Source organism: Pezoporus occidentalis, unplaced genomic scaffold (assembly GCF_034315485.1).
Source record: "Pezoporus occidentalis ecotype Australia unplaced genomic scaffold, CSIRO_AGI_Poc_V1 ctg52, whole genome shotgun sequence".
NCBI lineage: Eukaryota > Metazoa > Chordata > Aves > Psittaciformes > Psittacidae > Pezoporus > Pezoporus occidentalis.
In genome coordinates, this window is record NW_026915858.1 from 2,770,555 (window position 1) to 2,788,628 (window position 18,074).

The following is an 18,074-nucleotide window of genomic DNA, read 5'->3' on the forward strand; positions in this document are numbered from 1 at the left end:
CTGTAATATTTACTCTTTTATATGCAATTTAAACAGTATGTTTAAACCAGTATATGAAGAGAATAAAAACATGGCTTAAAAAAAAAATCAATCACTCCATCACAATAAACAGGGAAATTTGAGGAGTTTGCTTGTCCTAATGGACAACCAAACAATATTCATTACAAAATGTTGTTGAAGACCAACGATAGTGAACTGTAATAAGAAAAACAATAGAATAATTCCTTTAAAAACACCAGCCACAAAACAGTCTACAGAAATTCCTTGCAAATGAGCAGATCAACACATTATTTACATTAAAATACTATGCAATCATACCATTGCTTTAATACCTGATAATATGTTAGAGTGAAAAAACCAAACAGCAGACCACCAAATAGATAGTAAAACAACAATGCCTGTATTTGCCAGTGCATGTAGACATTAAACTTACGTGCATTTCAGGGGCACAACGTCCTAAGAGATCAATCAAAGCAGCATAAAAAGTCATGATTGCATTTCCCATGTGAATAGTATCATCTTCTTGCTCTTCCATTTCACTGTAGTTAGTTAAAATATTAAAATAATTAAAAGACTAAAAAAAAAAAGAAAATTTTTATATCAGCAATAAAAAGAAAATCTGCTCATAGATGTAAGAGTTTACCGTAGCTTCCTGTTAACTGATGGACTTTTATCAGAATAACACCGAATGGAATGTCCCCCTAAATGAGTGCAGTAACATCTGCTTTGTTACCATTTATCTGTCTCATTTTGCAGCAGAGGATTGATTCTTAACTGACTGGCAAACAACAAACAGAATTCTAAAAAGGATTTATTATTTAGAGGGAGTTACTTAAATTAACAGGGCAAGGAAGCACTATTTGGTAGAAGATTAATCTCTACTCTCCATAGAATCCACGGAAGAATCCAGCTTATAATTCACATGTTAAACAAACAAGTCATTTCACAACTAAGATTAAAAAAACACAAATTAAAAAAATAATGGCAATGAAAGCAGTTCCACTGCACCTACAGGGTTTTACTAGATCCATTACTTGGGGAAGGTCCATCTCTTGTTGGATCTTCTGCTATTTGTATTGCTTCCTCCATGGCAGCAAGTAAACCATTGCCTCCTTCTCCTCTTAGAGCTGGACCAAAACATTCAGGTCGACGGATAAGCAGCCTGACTACAACATTAGCATTCTCTTCCACACTCTCTCCTACCACACAGAAGAAATACCAGTATTTAAAATTATATCAAAACCAGTTCTGAAATATAATGAAAAAAATAGGTATAAAAAAGAGCATCAGCATATACTTTTAACTACAAGGAAGTTTAAATATCATGACACAGTTACATAAGCACACAAAAATACTCCTTTATTATTGTAATAATAGCTATGAAATAAAACACGCGATATAATTAAAACATTAAATAGGGTCACAAGTAACTATGTACTCAAGGATGTTTAAATCATAACTGAAGATACTAATTTGTAGTACAGACTCACAGCCAAGTGAGAGTTAATTAGGGACCAGTATAGCTGCTAAACCTTAAAATTGGGCTATCTAAATCTTCATCAAAAGACTGGGGATTTCCACTATGTCTAGCATGATTTTTATCGAAAAAAAGATTTAGAAATCTCCTTCCAAAGCAGATGTGAGCATTTCAAAGACTACAGTTGGATCTAAAAAGCTGGGCATAGGCTCGTAGGAGCCTATATGACTTGTGAAATAGGCACTTAAGTTACTGATTGTCTTGAATAATTCTACTCCTTCTGCAAACTGTCCTTTAAATTCACAGTAACTTAACAAGTTGACTTGTATTACTATTTTAAATATAAAATTTATTTGCCCATTAGAGGAAGTTAAAAAATTTATAGGCTCCTACTCTACCATTGCAAAAAACAGCAAAACGAAGAAAATCCAAATATCGCTCTCCTTCAACTGGATTCCATCCAATGTCTGGGTAGCCTTTAGAAATCAATAAAGGACAACTCTGCAATCCACACCCAGCCAAGTAGCGAACCACCTACAAGCAAGTTAAGATGAAAAAGATATTAATTCTGAAAAAGACATAGTTTCAAAGAGAAGCATCCTCATATATTGTCTTGGACATGGTGCCCACATTCTATTATCCCTGACAAAATCATATAGTACTTTGGGCAAATCAGAAGAGCAGTCTCTCAGTTCACTTTCCCAGTCTTTTCCTACTTCTGCAATGAACTACAAGACTGTTCTTACCTCGATTCCATTTTCCATCCCTCTAAATCACTGCTTTGCTATCCATATCTCATTTCTCTTGCAATCCTAAACATTACGGATTACTGAATTGTAATTTTCTGTAACTACACACTATCTCTATTTGAAAACACATCTTATGTAACCCACAGGTCTACTCTTCAATTTTAACCTTTTCACTCTTTTTCTTCCCTTCTATTTAAACATGCAGCAGTAACACTCCCTGTAATCCAGACCTAGTCTCAGTAGTAGTCTTCAGTTTGCCTTCTCCTTTCTGAAATGTAAGAAAGCTAAGTATTCAACTGGTTCAGACAGCTTCCCTTTGCTGACCATTCATAAGAATGGTAAGTTTAAAAACAGCCTTTTAAACAACATGGTCCATCTTCCTATTCCAAGAACAGGCTCATCTACACTTACATTACTCCTGACAGATGTTTTCCTACAACGGTTATAGCATCTCCAACATTGGATGTCTTCAATAACAAATTGGGAAATGTATTAACTGTCTTACTTTCCATTAGAAAGATTTAAGATTAGTGTCTACCTTAAATCTGTCTTTCCATTATTTAAGTTGCTTTTCCTATCTGCTACTGATAGAGTAACTATTATTCTATTCCTTACTGCAGCAGCAATTTACATATTCTGCACATGCTCGCATGAGTTTTTTATTCTTTAGCCTAATTAATCACAATTCCTGCAATCTTTCCTGAAGTATGAATGTTAAGAAAAAACACAGATAGATATCTCTATGAAAATTTCTTTATTGTAACAAGTCATCACAAGACCTGGTAATAACTACTGCATTATGCCACCACTGCATGTCAGCATCAAGACTCCAGGGCAGCCTTGGATGCAGCGATCACGAGATGCTTGAATTTGAGATCCTCAGGACAGTGAGAAGAGCATGCAGCAAGCTCACTGCCCTGGACTTCAAAGGCCTCTTCAGGACCCTGCTTAGTAAGGTTCCATGGGATACACCCCTAGAGGGCAGGGGAGCCCAAGACTGTTGGTTGATATTCAAGGATCGCCTACTGCAAGCTCAGGAGTGTTGCGTCCCAACCAGAAGGAAGTGCAGCAGGAGGGCCAGGAGACCTCCTTGGGTGGACAAGGAGCTGCTGAGCAAAATTCAAATGAAAAAAAGAGGCTTATAATAAGTGGAAGCAAGGACAGGCGGCATGGGAAGAGTACAGGGATGTTGTCTGGGAAGCTAGGGACGAGGTTAGGAAAGCTAAGGGCCAGTTAGAATTAAACTTGGCTAGGGGTATTAAGGATAACAGGAAGGGATTCTACAGGTACATAGCAAATAAAAAACAGACTAGGGAGAATGTAGGCCCCCTCAGGAAGCTCTCAGGAGAACTGGCTACACAGGATTTGGAGAAGGCTGAGGTTCTGAATGACTTCTTTGCCTCAGTCTTCACTGGCAAAGGCTCTGACTGCACCACCCAAGTCTTGGAAGGCAGATGCAGGGACTGTGAGAATAAAGACCTTGGGCCCACTGTAGGAGAGGATCTGGTTCGAGACCATCTTAAAAATCTGAACATGCACAAGTCTGTGGGACCTGATGAAATCCATCCGTGGGTCCTGAAGGAGCTGGCAAATGAAGTTGCGAAGCCGCTGGCCATCATATTTGAGAAATCATGGCAGTCAGGTGAACCTCCCCATCACGGGAAAAAGGGAAATATAACCCCCATTTTCAAGAAGGGGAAAATGGATGACCCGGGGAATTACAGACCAGTCAGTCTCACCTCTGTGCCTGGCAGAATCTTGGAGCAGATTCTCGGAGCAGATTCTCCTGGAAGGCATGCTAAGGCACATGAAGAACAACAAGGTGCTTGGTGACAGCCAGCATGGCTTCACTAAGGGGAAATCCTGCCTGACCAATTTGGTGGCCTTCTATGATGGGGCTACAGAACTGATGGACAGGGGTAGAGCAGTTGATGTCATCTACCTGGACTTGTGCAAAGTGTTCGACACTGTCCCACACGACATCCTTGTCTCTAAATTGGAGAGACATCAATTTGACGGATGGACCACTCGGTGGATAAAGACCTGGCTGGATGGCTGCACACAAAGAGTTGTGGTCAATGGCTCAATGTCCGGCTGGAGACCAGTAACGAGTGGCGTCCCTCAGGGATCGGTGTTGGGACCGGTCTTGTTTAACATCTTTGTGGGTGACATGGACAGTGGGATTGAGTGCGCCCTCAGCAAGTTTGCCGATGACACCAAGCTGTGTGGTTTGGTTGATACGCTGGAGGGAAGGAATGCCATCCAGAGGGACCTTGACACACTTGTGAGGTGGGCTGATGCCAACCTCATGAAGTTTAACCATGCCAAGTGCAAGGTCCTACACCTGGGTCAGAGCAATCCCAGGCACAGCTACAGGTTGGGCAGAGAAGAGATTCAGAGCAGCCCTGCAGAGAAGGACTTTGGGGTTGTTGGTTGATGAGAAAATGAACATGAGCCAGCTTCAGTGTGCGCTCACAGCCCAGAAAGCCAACCGTATCCTGGGCTGCATCAAAAGGAGTGTGACCAGCAGGTCGAAGGAGGTGATCCTGCCCCTTTACACTGCTCTCGTGAGACCTCACCTGGAGTATTGTGTGAAGTTCTGGCATCCTCAATATAAAAAGGACATGGAACTGTTGGAAGAAGTCCAGAGGAAGGCCACGAGGATGATCAGGGGACTGGAGCACCTCCCGTATGAAGACAGGCTGAGGAAGTTGGGTCTGTTCAGCCTGGAGAAGAGAAGGCTGCGTGGAGACCTCATAGCAGCCTTCCAGTATCTGAAGGGGGCCTATAAGGATGCTGGGGAGGGACTCTTCATTAGAGACTGTAGTGACAGGACAAGGGGTAATGGGTTAAAACTTAAACAGGGGAAGTTTAGATTAGATATAAGGAGGAAATTCTTTCCTGTTAGGGTGGCGAGGCACTGGAATAAGTTGCCCAGAGAAGCTGTGAATGCTCCATCCCTGTCAGTGCTCAAGAACAGGTTGGACAAGGCCTTGGGTGACATGGTTTAGTGGGAGGTGTCGCTGCCCATGGCAGGGGGGTTGGAACTAGATGATCTAAAGGTCCTTTCCAACCCTAACCATTCTAACCAAGACGGAACAACAAGGAAAGATTTTAGCAATGAAATTTTGTTGGGTCTAGACTCCATTATTCCAAAAAGTAAGAGCTGCCCTTGAGGATTTTGATTACTCCAGCAAACAGGAATTGCCCCCTCCCTACAGGGAAAGAAAAAAAAAAAGTGTTTAATGAGGAAGCTACCAACCTTCTCCAGATCAGGCTCCCTTAACGCTAAAGCAAGTTCATTGTTATCCATAACAGAGGCTGCTGCAACATCTAAAGGAGTTGATCCTCGCATAGAAGGAGAGGCTGTTAAAACAACATTTAATTTCAACAGCAGCGTAGTAAAACCCCAACAAATTCACAGTAAATCAGTAACTATCTTTTAAAATAAAATACAGAATTTTGTTATTAGTTAGCACATAATAAGCATATCATTTATACCACTTCAAATTATTGTGCATTTGCATGAAATTTGACACTGATATGAAATCAAAATATAATGTAGATGTCCAAGCTAGAAACAACTTTTCTTACACACTCATTCTCACTTATTCTCATCACATGCTTTGTTTTAAGATCTCATTCTTTCTAGCTCTCCTAACTGACACAGCTTTGTTTTGAGGAAAAGTTAGCAGGGATTTTACACCTAACACTCTGATGTTTTAGCAAATACAATGATATAGACAATATCTTTAAAATATAAGGTTACATGTTTTCTATTTCTTTTAAAAATGGCAGTAATTACAGCATTAGAAAAAGCTAAGGTTTTCATATTAACACTCCAAATACATTTGATTTGAGCACTTTCTCTTCAAAATGTTTTTCAGTTTATGCTTCTGTCCTCTACTTATACATTAATAAGGAATTTGTGATCATTTAAAAAAATTACTATTCTGATTCTAAATAATTATATAGTCTTAATCCCAATTCAAAAGGCTAACATTTTAAGAAAATGTCAAGGTTTGTTTCTGGACATCTATACATGCACACCCAGGGAAATGAGCTCTGTATTCCTCCCACTGCCATACGGGCATACTGAACAGTCTATAGAAGAAAGTGCAGAGGAGTAAGCTTGAGAAGTGAGAAGTAAGCCCTAATGAATTGCTGCCAAAACTTATTTATGATTCTCTTCATTAAAACAGGATTTTATTCTCAAAATGTGTAACTAGTCACCAACTCTCTCTGAATGGCCAGACACATGCAAAAAAGCCTATACTAAATTACCCCAACCCTACTGTCAGGGGTTTGTTTGGAGTTAGCAATAAAGTTAATGAAGACCATTTTGTACTGGCTAAATGAGAAACTTCAACACAAGCAGAGTGTGCAAAGGATGGAGAAAAACACAAGTGGTTTTATTTATATATAACGTGTATATATACGTATATAAATCAGCAGCAAATTTTAAGATTTTAGTTTTGGTTTAGAATCTCAAAAGACACACTGATTACTTACCAAGGCCAACACTGCTGTTTTCCAATAAATAGCTAAGATGATCAAACATAGCTTTTTGATTCTGCCTGCTGATGCGGCAAAAATAACATAGAAAACGACAGCAGTTTGCCACCATCTTTGGGAAAGTGATTTCCTAAGAAGCAAATAAAAACAGACTGAAGCTCAAATTCTGACAGGCATAAAACTTGCAGAAGATTACTTATGTAACAGCCTTTTATCACACTAATATTTATGCTCTGTCTCCTAACAATGAACTGCTTTACCTTGGATTCTCCTCCACCAAGCACATTTACCATCACTTCCATGACAGTTTCATGCATGCCTAAAGCTCTCATGAGATTTGGATGCTGGTAAAATACTTTATTATTCATGATGTCTCTACAGGAAAACAAAATAAAAAATTGGATTAAAATGTTATGCACCAATAGTTTACCTACAGTGTTTATTTACAAAGCTGATTTATTGTACAATTCTTCACCACTTGAGGTGAAAAATTACCTCAGGGACTTTTTCCAGGTTGAGTCTCCAATCCCTCCTTATACTCTCTTTTCTTTATGCACATTGTGTAAGAACCTTGACCCTTCTTTTCCCATGCTATAGCTATTGCCCTAAACACTACTTGGTTACACCAGGGTAGGATGGTATTCTATTTTCAACAGGAATGCCATTCCAGATCTAAAATTCTTTTTTTCCTTTTTCTTTTTTTTTTTTCCCCTCAGCTAAAACTCCTGTGATCAAGCAAGGAAAATTTCAGTCTTACGAAGGATGAAAGGAGAAGAGTACCGTTCCAACACTCTAAAAGCTACAAATTTATACTATCAGTCATGCAAGAGAACCCATGCAGTGTGTCTGATGTAGGTGTCACTATCAGAGTTTTTGACTTCCAGTATCTCCCAGAAATATTAGATGATCTTTCTCCCCCTGCAAAGCCTACACTGGACTAAAATGAGTTTCCACTCATTTTAGACTTCACTAGCTTATGTGAAGTGTGACATAAATTTGAAGTACAAAGCCAGATTTTGAAATACCAGTATTTTGTGTCTCTTTACAGATGGCGGACTTTCCCTTTTGCCAAAGCTTTACCATGAGTACACTGAACTCTGAAACATCTGGGGAATATTGATGGAACCTGCTGGCAAGCTCAGAAGTAGGCATTGTTCGTAATGAAACTATGAAATTATGTGTAGACATTATTTGGGTATTTGAGGTGTTCAGGAAGCTAAAGAAAAAAAAAAGTGCTTTGCACAAGAAAAGCTTCTCTTCTCCTTGCATTCCTGACATTCTTTATATAATGCTATCTTTGTCATTGCTCTAGCTCATGTTTAATCTCACAAGATCTCTTTTTGAAAATAGCCAGAGTAAAATCCCCAAACTCTTTGTTAGTAGACAGGATTATGTTTTCTTTACTGTTTTCTCCAACTGTACTCATTATTAGGCTATATTTCAATATTATTAATCATATAATCAGGAAAAACTAGATTGGGTGAATCAACTCATAGTTCAAATAGTACCAGCTTCATTCAGTGCAATAAAAAGATAGCATACGTACAGACACCTGTAGACAGATCTCCATTAGTTGACTGCTGGGGGAGTTCTATATGTCAACAGCTACACTGCACTCATATAAAATGGACAGTATTCCTAATAGGATTCTACACAATCATACTATTTAAAATATGGTCATAAAGCATATATCATAAAACATTACATACATAGCAGTTTTCAACTTTCCTCACAAGGTCTTACATTTGTTTTTCTCCAAAATGACATATGCAATGTTGCAAGGTATCTTACAATTGAAGATACTACATAACTCATATCAGTGTTTGCATTTACACGCATACAGACTATTCACATTCAAGCTTCATGTATAACCTTGGCAATAACCATACAGCAAATAACAACAAATATCTGTAAATAAAAAGGTGTTATACTCCACTTATTTACCCTAATCCACGAATCATAAGTTTCTCTTCCTCCTTCCCCATTCTGACACTAAGCAAGGAACGAATTTGGCCGAGGGATGCCAGAAGATTGATTGTGTCTTCCACAGACACACTATTTATGGTGTAGGTCTTTGGTAAGGCTCGCACCAGGCCACCAATACCATCATATTGGCGATGCAGCAATACAAACATGGCCCGCACTAACTCCGGGTCTTCTATGACAGATTCCTGGGCCCAGCGTACCATTGTGTCTGAAATCAGCTGCTGAAGAGTAGCTGTAAGAAAATGTATAAACCACAAAATCATCATTAATTGATATCTTTCCACTGGTAGTCCCTCAAAACTCAATATGCAACATAAATTGAATAAATTAAATTCTTAAGAAGCACCTTTTTCTCCGTATTTCTTTAGCAGACTATCAAAGGAAAATAAAATAGCACAGGAGAAGCAGAAGCCTCTCAAAAGCAAAAGCCTATATTTAAAAATTATAGAAAACAAATCTGCTAACAAACAATTATGAAGACTTACAAGATGCTCACAAAGTCACCAGATTTATTTCTATATTATGCATTCAAGATTTTTCCAGGAATTCAGGTCTGATGGGTTTTTATAGATATTATGAAGTAAGAGTGGAAAAATATACTGGCAGCACATGTAAATGCTCTATTATTGATTTACATGTACAAGCTCTGCCTCCATGTACAAAACATGGCTAATTTAACTTAGCCCTTTGCCAAAACCAAAGTTTCTTCAAAAGAAGCAGAAATGAAATCATCATTTGTGTATTTTAAGTTCAGTCTCCAATTAAGCAAGAAAGTTGTACCAGGTATTCTCACAGACAAACTTTATTAATTAATTAATAATCAATTCATTATTTAATGAATTGATTATTAATTACTCTTTGTTACTTGGGATATATTTATATATTTGGAAAAGTCTTATAGGCAAACTATATGTCAGTTAAGATTTGAGACTACTGCTTTGAAAAATTACTAATGAACTAACAGTCAAGACAAATTATTTGATTAAGACAATTGAATAATATTCTTTTTCCCATCTCAGGGAACTACCACATTCAGGTTTGCAAGACTCTGCCAGATCACTTTGGGATTCTCTTGATATATTCTGATAGTTACACACCGGAGAATTTCACCTTTAGTACTTACGTAACTAATAAATTTATTTCCATGTCAAGCAGGTAACAGCGAAAATGTGAGAAGGGAGAAGCACAATGAACTACCTAATAAATATCCTGATATTGAAGGAGGTGGCTGATACAGACCAAACATAAAAAATATTTTCAAATTAGAAATGTAGGTGTTGAGACAGTAATATGATTTTGGAGTAAACCAGATGTAACTTCAGGCTAGACTCAAACAAACAAAAAGTACATACAGAAAGATATTGAAGGGACAGGACTTTACAGAAATCATATTGTTTATCAAAAGAGAGACTGCGCTAAGACGTGCTAATACAGGGTAAGGGACAAAAAGAGTAAAAGTACCATATTTTATTGTTACTGTCCAAACACTGTACTATAGGTGTTTCCACTGTCACACAGCATAGCATTTTTTAGAACAAAAACATTTTAAAAATAAGGAAAGGATAAAATGATAGTTCAGAAGGACTGTAACAAATAACAAGAAGGGACACAATACAAAGCTTTCTTTGCTTCTGTTTCGTGAAGAAGCACATGAGCAGCTGTCATTTGGGTCCTGTTTTGATAATTGCAATACTGCATCCCACCTACCTGGGGGTCTGACCATTGTCTTGCTTGCAATGAAGAACCCAAGCATCCTAGCCATCACAATACTGTTTAACTAGTTTAGTATAATGCCACCTTTCTACTAACATAAGTGAGATAGAATTAGATTTGTAGAGCTTTAAGCTTACTACAGGAAAAACAATAGGAAACCGCAGGATTCATCGCCACAGTCTGCACAGACCTAGCCTCTAGCTACCGCTGCCTGATAATCAAAGCAACAGTTATAAATTGCAAAGCTAGAAGGCACATTTTCGGGAAAAATACTTTTACTTAAACAACACTACGCTAACACTAATAACTGGCAGCTAAGAAGCCATCTTATTGTAAATACCCTAGAAAAATCTTCTCATCCTGTAATTGTAGGCACTTACATTAGCAACCAAGTTAAAAGGCCAGTGTCCCTAGGAATTCTGTGTAATCAATGATGGAAAGCAATTTTTTACCAAAGTCAGAACCCCTAAACCCCTAAAAAGAAAAAAAAAAAAAAAGAAAAATTCTGTAATCAGTTGGCACCGAGTGCAAAACTTGGATGCCCCTGACAATGATTCTTATCAAGATGGAAAGACAGAAAGTGTCAGAAAAATGATAGACCAACTACCACAGACAGCAAATCTTGATTTTTAGATTGGATGGGGAGGCTTCTCCTAAGCTCAGCTTTGCAAATTATGGCGTAATTGCACAGTCTCCATTGATTTGGTAATCTTCATGCAAATACAGCTGCAACTGATTTTACAAGCAAGTTATTATAATCAGGACCTTGCTACAATTATTAAGTCTATACCAATTTTACAAAAAGCAAGATACGTTCTGGAAAACTTTGATTTGAAAGAGGATCAAGGGTGGAAAAGCCAGTAGAAAAAGTTTTCCACTGCATCCCACCGGGAAGCAAATCTGCCTATCATAAAAATTCCAGCTGAACTTGTCTTGACGTCAGATCTACAAACTTTAAGGTCCACAGATGTAGCGCTAAAAATCCACCTGGCTTTGCCTGAAAATACATGAAGAATTTCCTCCCATGCTTATTTTGCCTTCTGGAATTAGGACACAATAAACAGTTTCAATTTTTCTTACAGGATGTCTTATCATCATCATCAACTGGCTTCTCAGCTTGCTTTTTCTTCAGATATGTAACTTTTTCCATAAGGTATAGGAGGCGACCCCTAATGGTTAAATCATTGTTTCCATCCAAGGTTCCATCTTCATCTAGTTCAATCCCTGAAAAAAAAATACACTAAATAGTCAAAGAATAAAATTAAACGTATTACAGATGTCTTGTGTATCTTGTAAGTACAAACATAATGAAATTGATATATGTTGCTCTGTTCCATTAGAACTATAAAAGAGTTTGAGACAGGATATCCTTAACAACAGTTCAGAACTAGTATAGATCAGGCATATGCGCAAGACATGAAACTGCAGATAAGAATCATATAATCTTGTTAATTTAATTTTGTATGATTTGTGTGTTATAATGCATGAAATATTTAGTAAATATATATATATATATATATATATATATATATATATATGTGGTCAACTCCCCTAGTATGAATGTTTTCATGCTAGCACTGATGCCTGTGTTTTGAACATATGTAGTTAAAAAGTGCAGACACAGTGCCTGCTGACACAGTATGGTTCAACTGATACTAGTAAAGACTAGGAGATTTTTAGGTAAAACACGCAGAAGTGAAAGAACTACAGTTGCAGTAAATATACTTCCTAGTGACAGTCATAAGAAAATAGCCACCTTGACTATAGAGTAGCTCTTTCATGATATTCTAATAACAAGCATAAAAATGTAAAAAAAACAAAAAAAAACAAAAAAAACACCTTTGCATGTGCAGCTTTACAAAATCACAGAACTGCTGAGGTTGGAATTAGCCTTTAGAGATTGTCCAGTCCAGGCTCCCTGGCTCAAAGCTAGTTCAACTAGAGTAGGTTGCACAAGTCCATGTCCAGTCAGTTTTTGAGTATCTCCTAAAGTAGAGACTCCACAACCTCTCTGGAAAACCTGTTCTTGAATTCTATAACCCTTACAGTAAAAACAAATACATAAAAAAAAAGAAAAAAAGTAAAATTTCCTGTATTTCAATTTGTACCCATTGTCTCTTGTGCTGTCACTAGGCACCACTAACAAAAGTCTGAATCAGCCTTCTTTACCCCTCCTGCTCAACAGGTATTTATATGCATTGCTATATTTCCCCCAAAGGCTTTCTCTTCAAGTTAAAAAAACAGCAGTCTTCTCAGTATCTCACTGTACAAAAGATGCTCCAAGAATTTAATCATCTTTGACGGCCCCTCCCTGGACTCAGCCAGTCTGTCCATGTCCCTCTTGTACTGGGTTATCCTTGGGGACATAAGGGCCCACTGCTCATCATGTTAACTGTGTTGCCCACCAGGATCACCAGTCCTTTCCTGTCAAGCTACTTTTCAGTTTGGTCCCTAGCCTGTCCTTGCTGCATGGAGTTATTCCTGCCCACACGTGGGACTTAGCACTTCCCATTGCTGAACTTAACAGGATTCCCATCAGCTCATTCCTCTCATGTTTTCAACCTTACTCATTCAAGCATAGATTGTAAAGGAATTAAAAATCTTGACCTATACCTATTACTCCCACTAAAATAACCTCAAAATAAAAATATCACGCAAATGTTTTTTTCTGGTTTTTGGTTTTTTTGCTGGTTTTTTTAGTTTCCAATATAAGTTCTAAAATTAATGGGTTTATGGGGAGTTCTTTAGCAGCCTTGAATTTTAGAGGATGTTTCTTCATGACATTACACCATTCTTCTCAACTTATTGAATCTGGTTTTAGTTGTCTGATTTTCTGCACTCTGTATGGGTGAATAAAAAAGGCCACTCTTCCCTCATGAAGCAAAACATTCTGCATTCTCTTCTAGTTTGACCATATATGAGGCTAAGAACATTTCCTTAGTTTTGACTACAAGATGAGCACCTTTATTTGACAATATTTACAACTGATACAGTGTAATCTATAGACTTCTTAGTTGCTGTTTCTTACGTGAAATTATTTAGAAAATTATTGTAAAGTTAATATAATTTAAAAAGTAAAAAAATTCAATAACAAGACTTTACCACAGTGTGTCATTAGGTCTTCATGGAATTCCAAGAGTTGATCCCTAATTTCTTCAGGGCAGGGGCAATCATTTTTATCATCTTTAAAGTTCAGCAGCATATTAATCTTAAAAGAACAAAGGAAAACTTCAAACAGAGCTCTGCCACATGTAGAGTACAACAAAAAGTAAATTGTCTTTTCAAAGCTGTACCTGCTCCTGAGGTGGGGATCGAAATTCTTTTGTTTTTCTAGCGGTCAGGGCAGCAGACATGTTCAAGGCCTGCATCACTTCATTGTACCGGAAGCGTTGATTTTCTTGAAGTTTGGCCACAAAATCATCTGAAAATGCTACAATGGCTTCTATTCGGTGCCGTACTTGGCAATCACAAAGGTACTGGAGTAGATGACACATCTAAGAAACAGTATTGTAAGAGAAAGAAGAGTTATCAAGCTAATAAATATCTTTCTTTTACATGTTATTGAAATAAAGCAACTGAAATCTTTAATGCTGTCATTTAGTACATGTGAAGAAATCCTACACCAGCAATACCTGGCATCTGCAAGAGATTTATGTGCCTCAGACATGTAAAATATAAAACTTTTATTAAAGGTATAAGAGAATGAATTTACCGCTTGCTTCTAGGGGATTTCCTTTCTGTGTAGATCCATAAAAACAAAAAATTCCATGTTAATATCATTGCTAAAGTAACTGTCAATTATATATTTAATGAAACAACAGTTCTTTGACCTATGGTGAACAAGTTTATATCATTAGAAAGACACTAAATCCTGTTGTTTCCTTAAGGAAATTACTTCTCTGTTTAAATAACATCAAAATGCTATATTCCTTGAAAGAGAAATGACCAAATAAAGAAAAAAGGATTTGTGAAGAAATGGGAACAATCACTATCACAGCAGTATTGTTACCTGCAACTTAACAGGTTCTGGAAGTTTCATCTGAAGAAGCCCTTCCTTTGGCACTTGCTCCCCTTTGGTTTCTTCCGCTCCTTCTTCTGACTTGAGCTCACCTGAACTCAGCTCTTTATCTGAGAAATCAATTTCATCCTCCTGGCTCACTGCTTCTTTGAAAACCCGGGGCTCAATCAACTGTAAGATGTGTTTCAGATCCCCATTGTGGAAGATTCCCATGATCAGGAGGGTATAAAAGAGTTTGATGAGAGGGACAAACAGAAATTCTGTAGAACCTCCAACTGGATCTCTGACATGGAGGCTGCCCTCCTGAACAGCTTCAGTCAGCATCTCTATGGTTTTGGCTTTTAAGGTTTCCAGAGGGAATTCAGGACTGAACTGAAAGCACTCACTGCTAATGCTTACAAAACTCGGAGAGGAGAACTGCATTCTTGGCCTTAGTGAAGTGCTAAGTCCTATTCCAGGGAGGCCATGTTTTTTGTTTTCATCAGGAAACAAAGTAATACTCTTGGTCTCATCTGTCATTGGAACTATGAATTCATTATTCATCATTAACCTGGCAGTTGCATAGGTATTGAGATGGATGTCAATGAGTAAGTCATAATATCCTGCACGTAATAATCCTGGCATATATTTATTCTCAATAGCATACAGGAGCTGAGATTCATCCACATGGCTACACATTGCATGGGCCACTCTATTGTTACCTAAAGCACAAACAGCTGAATATAATCGGAGGGTATGGTAGTGAAATTTCAGCAATTCTTCTTGTTCTGTCAGCTCTAAAATATCAATTGTCCTGCAGAGAAAAACAAATAAAACAAAAAGACAAACAGTAAATTTTGCATCAGTGCAAAAACTTATTTAAGTGAAGGAATTCAAAATTCTCCCTAACAATAACATTGGCACAGTATCAATTCTAGGGATGAGACTTCTTCCACATTTCAGTTTTCATGTAAGAAACAATGTCAACCTAAGCATCAAGGACTAATAACAATGTTCAATCAAAAATTTGTTCAGGTTGCTCTAATGTACAACTTCAATTCTTTTCAGTGGGGAAAGATCAAAATTGTTTACTTAACACAGAATACTTCTTCATACTACAAACAAGAATCTGGATAATTGAAATAAGATTTTAAAATTAGTATAGGTTGAGATATTTATATGATTTCTTTTTTTTAGATCTGGGGTTGCAAAATGACAACAGACTAACCAGTTCATTTGCAGAGGGTTGGGGGCAAAGCTGTTTGTTTAGAATTCTTAGCTAATATTCCAGTGATTTTATTTTCAGTTTTGGCACTGGCAAAATACTGAGACATCTAGGTAACAGAGAAATCACAAAGTTATATTTCTTCACTTGTTTAAATTGAATATACTTCAACACACAAACATCAACCTGTTTTCTTCAGGAATATGAAGGGCCATGAACTGCAAAGGATTCAGGCACTGTATCATCCAGCCTTGTCTTTCACTGATCCGAGAGACATCAACCTTCAGGAAGTGATTTGGCACTCTGCTCCAAAGCACATGAGTAAGAAATTGGACATGGAGACGTGGGGGACATTGGGAGACGGGGTTTTTATGTTCGCTTTTGAATAAGCCAGCAGATAATGGCATTACATTCTGGAAAATTCCAACAGAAGAGACAATCAGTTTCACCATCTTTACCAAACAATTAATATATTATATTTTTCAAGAAATATAGTTTGTTTTTTTTTTTTAAGTAGTTAAAAACTTGAATGGAATGTGTCATCACATCCTTGGACCAGATATTTGAACTCCAGTCTTCTCTTACATCTTCTGATTTGTTAGACATCCATGTCTCAAAAGCAAGGAAGCAAAGTTTAGCTCAGTTTTCTCTAGTGTGCTGTTGGAATGCACTTTAAAACAATTTTAAAACCCCAATCTAACCTGCAGGTCATCCATGCTTTGTTTGTAGAGTAAGAGATTTGCCTTACTGACCTCAGTAATTTCATTTCATCATAAAGGATGAGATTCAGAAAATTCAAGAAGACTCTGCAATATCCTCTGTCAATTCTAACCAGTTACAACCCTTCTCATCCAATGAACCGTGATTTAAATACATGAACCATTTAAAACTGAGTTAAGAATAAAAATGGCAATAGTGGAAACACTTGAAATCATGAAAACATGCCCAATAACAACAGCACATTGCAGGCAACAAATAGCCAAAATAAAATCTTAAGGAAAAAAAAATTGAAATCATAATTTGAAATATTAGTCCCAAACCTGCACAAACCCAAGCATTCTTTACCTTTATTCTTCCCAATTCAAACTGGAAAACATTGGGGCTTGTAGCTTGAGCAAATACAGCAGGAAATAACTTTGTACTCGGTTCAACCTAAATCAAAGATGCACAAATATATAACCACTGAAGACAGCAAAACACTATTACATATTAACACCCCCACCCCTAATATCTGTATTAACAGTCAATAAATGTAAGCTTTTGAATAAAATCTGAGAAAATCCCAATGGGAGTAGAGAAATCAGTCATAAGAGCAACAACTCCTTCCAATTGTACAAAAGTTTCTAATAAAATGTAGTCTGAAGATTCAGTTTTCCCCCTTCCCACTAGAAGACATGATCAAAAAAATACCCACCTGATAGTATGTGCCTAGTTCCTTGCCATTAGCTGTGAAGGTCAGCAGGCCACTGGCAGCATCAACCAAGCAACCAATCTCCAGACCATTATTATTACGCCCTTGTCCAGGGCTCATGCTCTCTCCTGCGCACACCATATAGCAGTTGCTGCGTTTTATACTGAATGTCAAAAGACAGATTTATTTATGGATGGTGTGTGAACTTTATGCAGTGGACTAAGAACAACTTTGCATGCCTGCAACCAACAAGCTCTTGTGGCTGAAAACAATGGATCAAAGCATAACCAGTGCCAAAATTCAATGAAACCTAGCCTTCATAATTGAAAAAAATAAAAACTGAAGATTGCAAAATATTAACAAGCTCAAATATTTTGTAAAATTCTATGATACAAAATTGACTTTCAAATTTAATGTTACAAATCATTTATGTTAAACACACAGTTTCTGGCAGGATCACAAGCTGAAGTGCTGAGAGGAGGTGTTGCTCCAATTCCGGCCTGCTCAAAATCAAAAAGTTCCAAAAATGCTACCAGGTATTTTGCTCTACTTTGTAGCAGTTCATAAGTCAGTATTTACAAGATCATAGTCTGAAACTACATAGACAAGCTGTGCCTATTGATTTGATTAGATTATTGCTATATACATGGAGTAATAATCACATTGCTGTTTCTTCACAAGCAAGAGAACAAGTTATACTTTATCTTATTTTATTTTTTTTAACATAAACCTAACTATATTAAATCAGGTGGATTTACAGTTTATAGATTGTTAGTTGCTTTTATGGGTATAAAATATGTATCTTTGTAAGAAAATTCTAACCAACCTCTCATGAACCTTCCCTTTTTCATCTCCCAGTGTAACTGTGACAGTACGCACTCTTTCCAAGTCAAAGCTTGTGTCGTACTGGTGAAAGTCAGATGTAATCCAGCCCACCCAGACATTAGCAGGTTCTTGACCAGGAAAAATTCTCACTGAATAATAGTACTGTCAAAAAATAA

At 37.3% G+C, this 18,074-nt stretch overlaps 1 protein-coding gene across 6 annotated transcripts in view; it reads right to left on the bottom strand.

Annotated features, from left to right (window-relative positions):
* RYR2 (ryanodine receptor 2) overlaps positions 1-18,074 on the bottom strand; it is a 382,151-nt gene that overhangs the window by 117,667 nt on the left and 246,410 nt on the right. For all 6 annotated transcript variants that reach the window (XM_062637382.1, XM_062637380.1, XM_062637379.1 and 3 more), the window contains 15 exons: positions 17,900-18,060; positions 17,077-17,236; positions 16,728-16,814; positions 15,849-16,075; positions 14,450-15,251; positions 13,734-13,934; positions 13,543-13,648; positions 11,521-11,664; positions 8,686-8,959; positions 7,002-7,116; positions 6,739-6,871; positions 5,489-5,592; positions 1,876-2,011; positions 1,013-1,199; positions 434-539 (listed from right to left, as the gene is read on the bottom strand). In XM_062637382.1, coding sequence (XP_062493366.1) covers positions 434-539; positions 1,013-1,199; positions 1,876-2,011; positions 5,489-5,592; positions 6,739-6,871; positions 7,002-7,116; positions 8,686-8,959; positions 11,521-11,664; positions 13,543-13,648; positions 13,734-13,934; positions 14,450-15,251; positions 15,849-16,075; positions 16,728-16,814; positions 17,077-17,236; positions 17,900-18,060 — 2,943 coding nt within the window. The remainder of the gene's footprint in view (positions 1-433; positions 540-1,012; positions 1,200-1,875; positions 2,012-5,488; positions 5,593-6,738; positions 6,872-7,001; positions 7,117-8,685; positions 8,960-11,520; positions 11,665-13,542; positions 13,649-13,733; positions 13,935-14,449; positions 15,252-15,848; positions 16,076-16,727; positions 16,815-17,076; positions 17,237-17,899; positions 18,061-18,074) is intronic.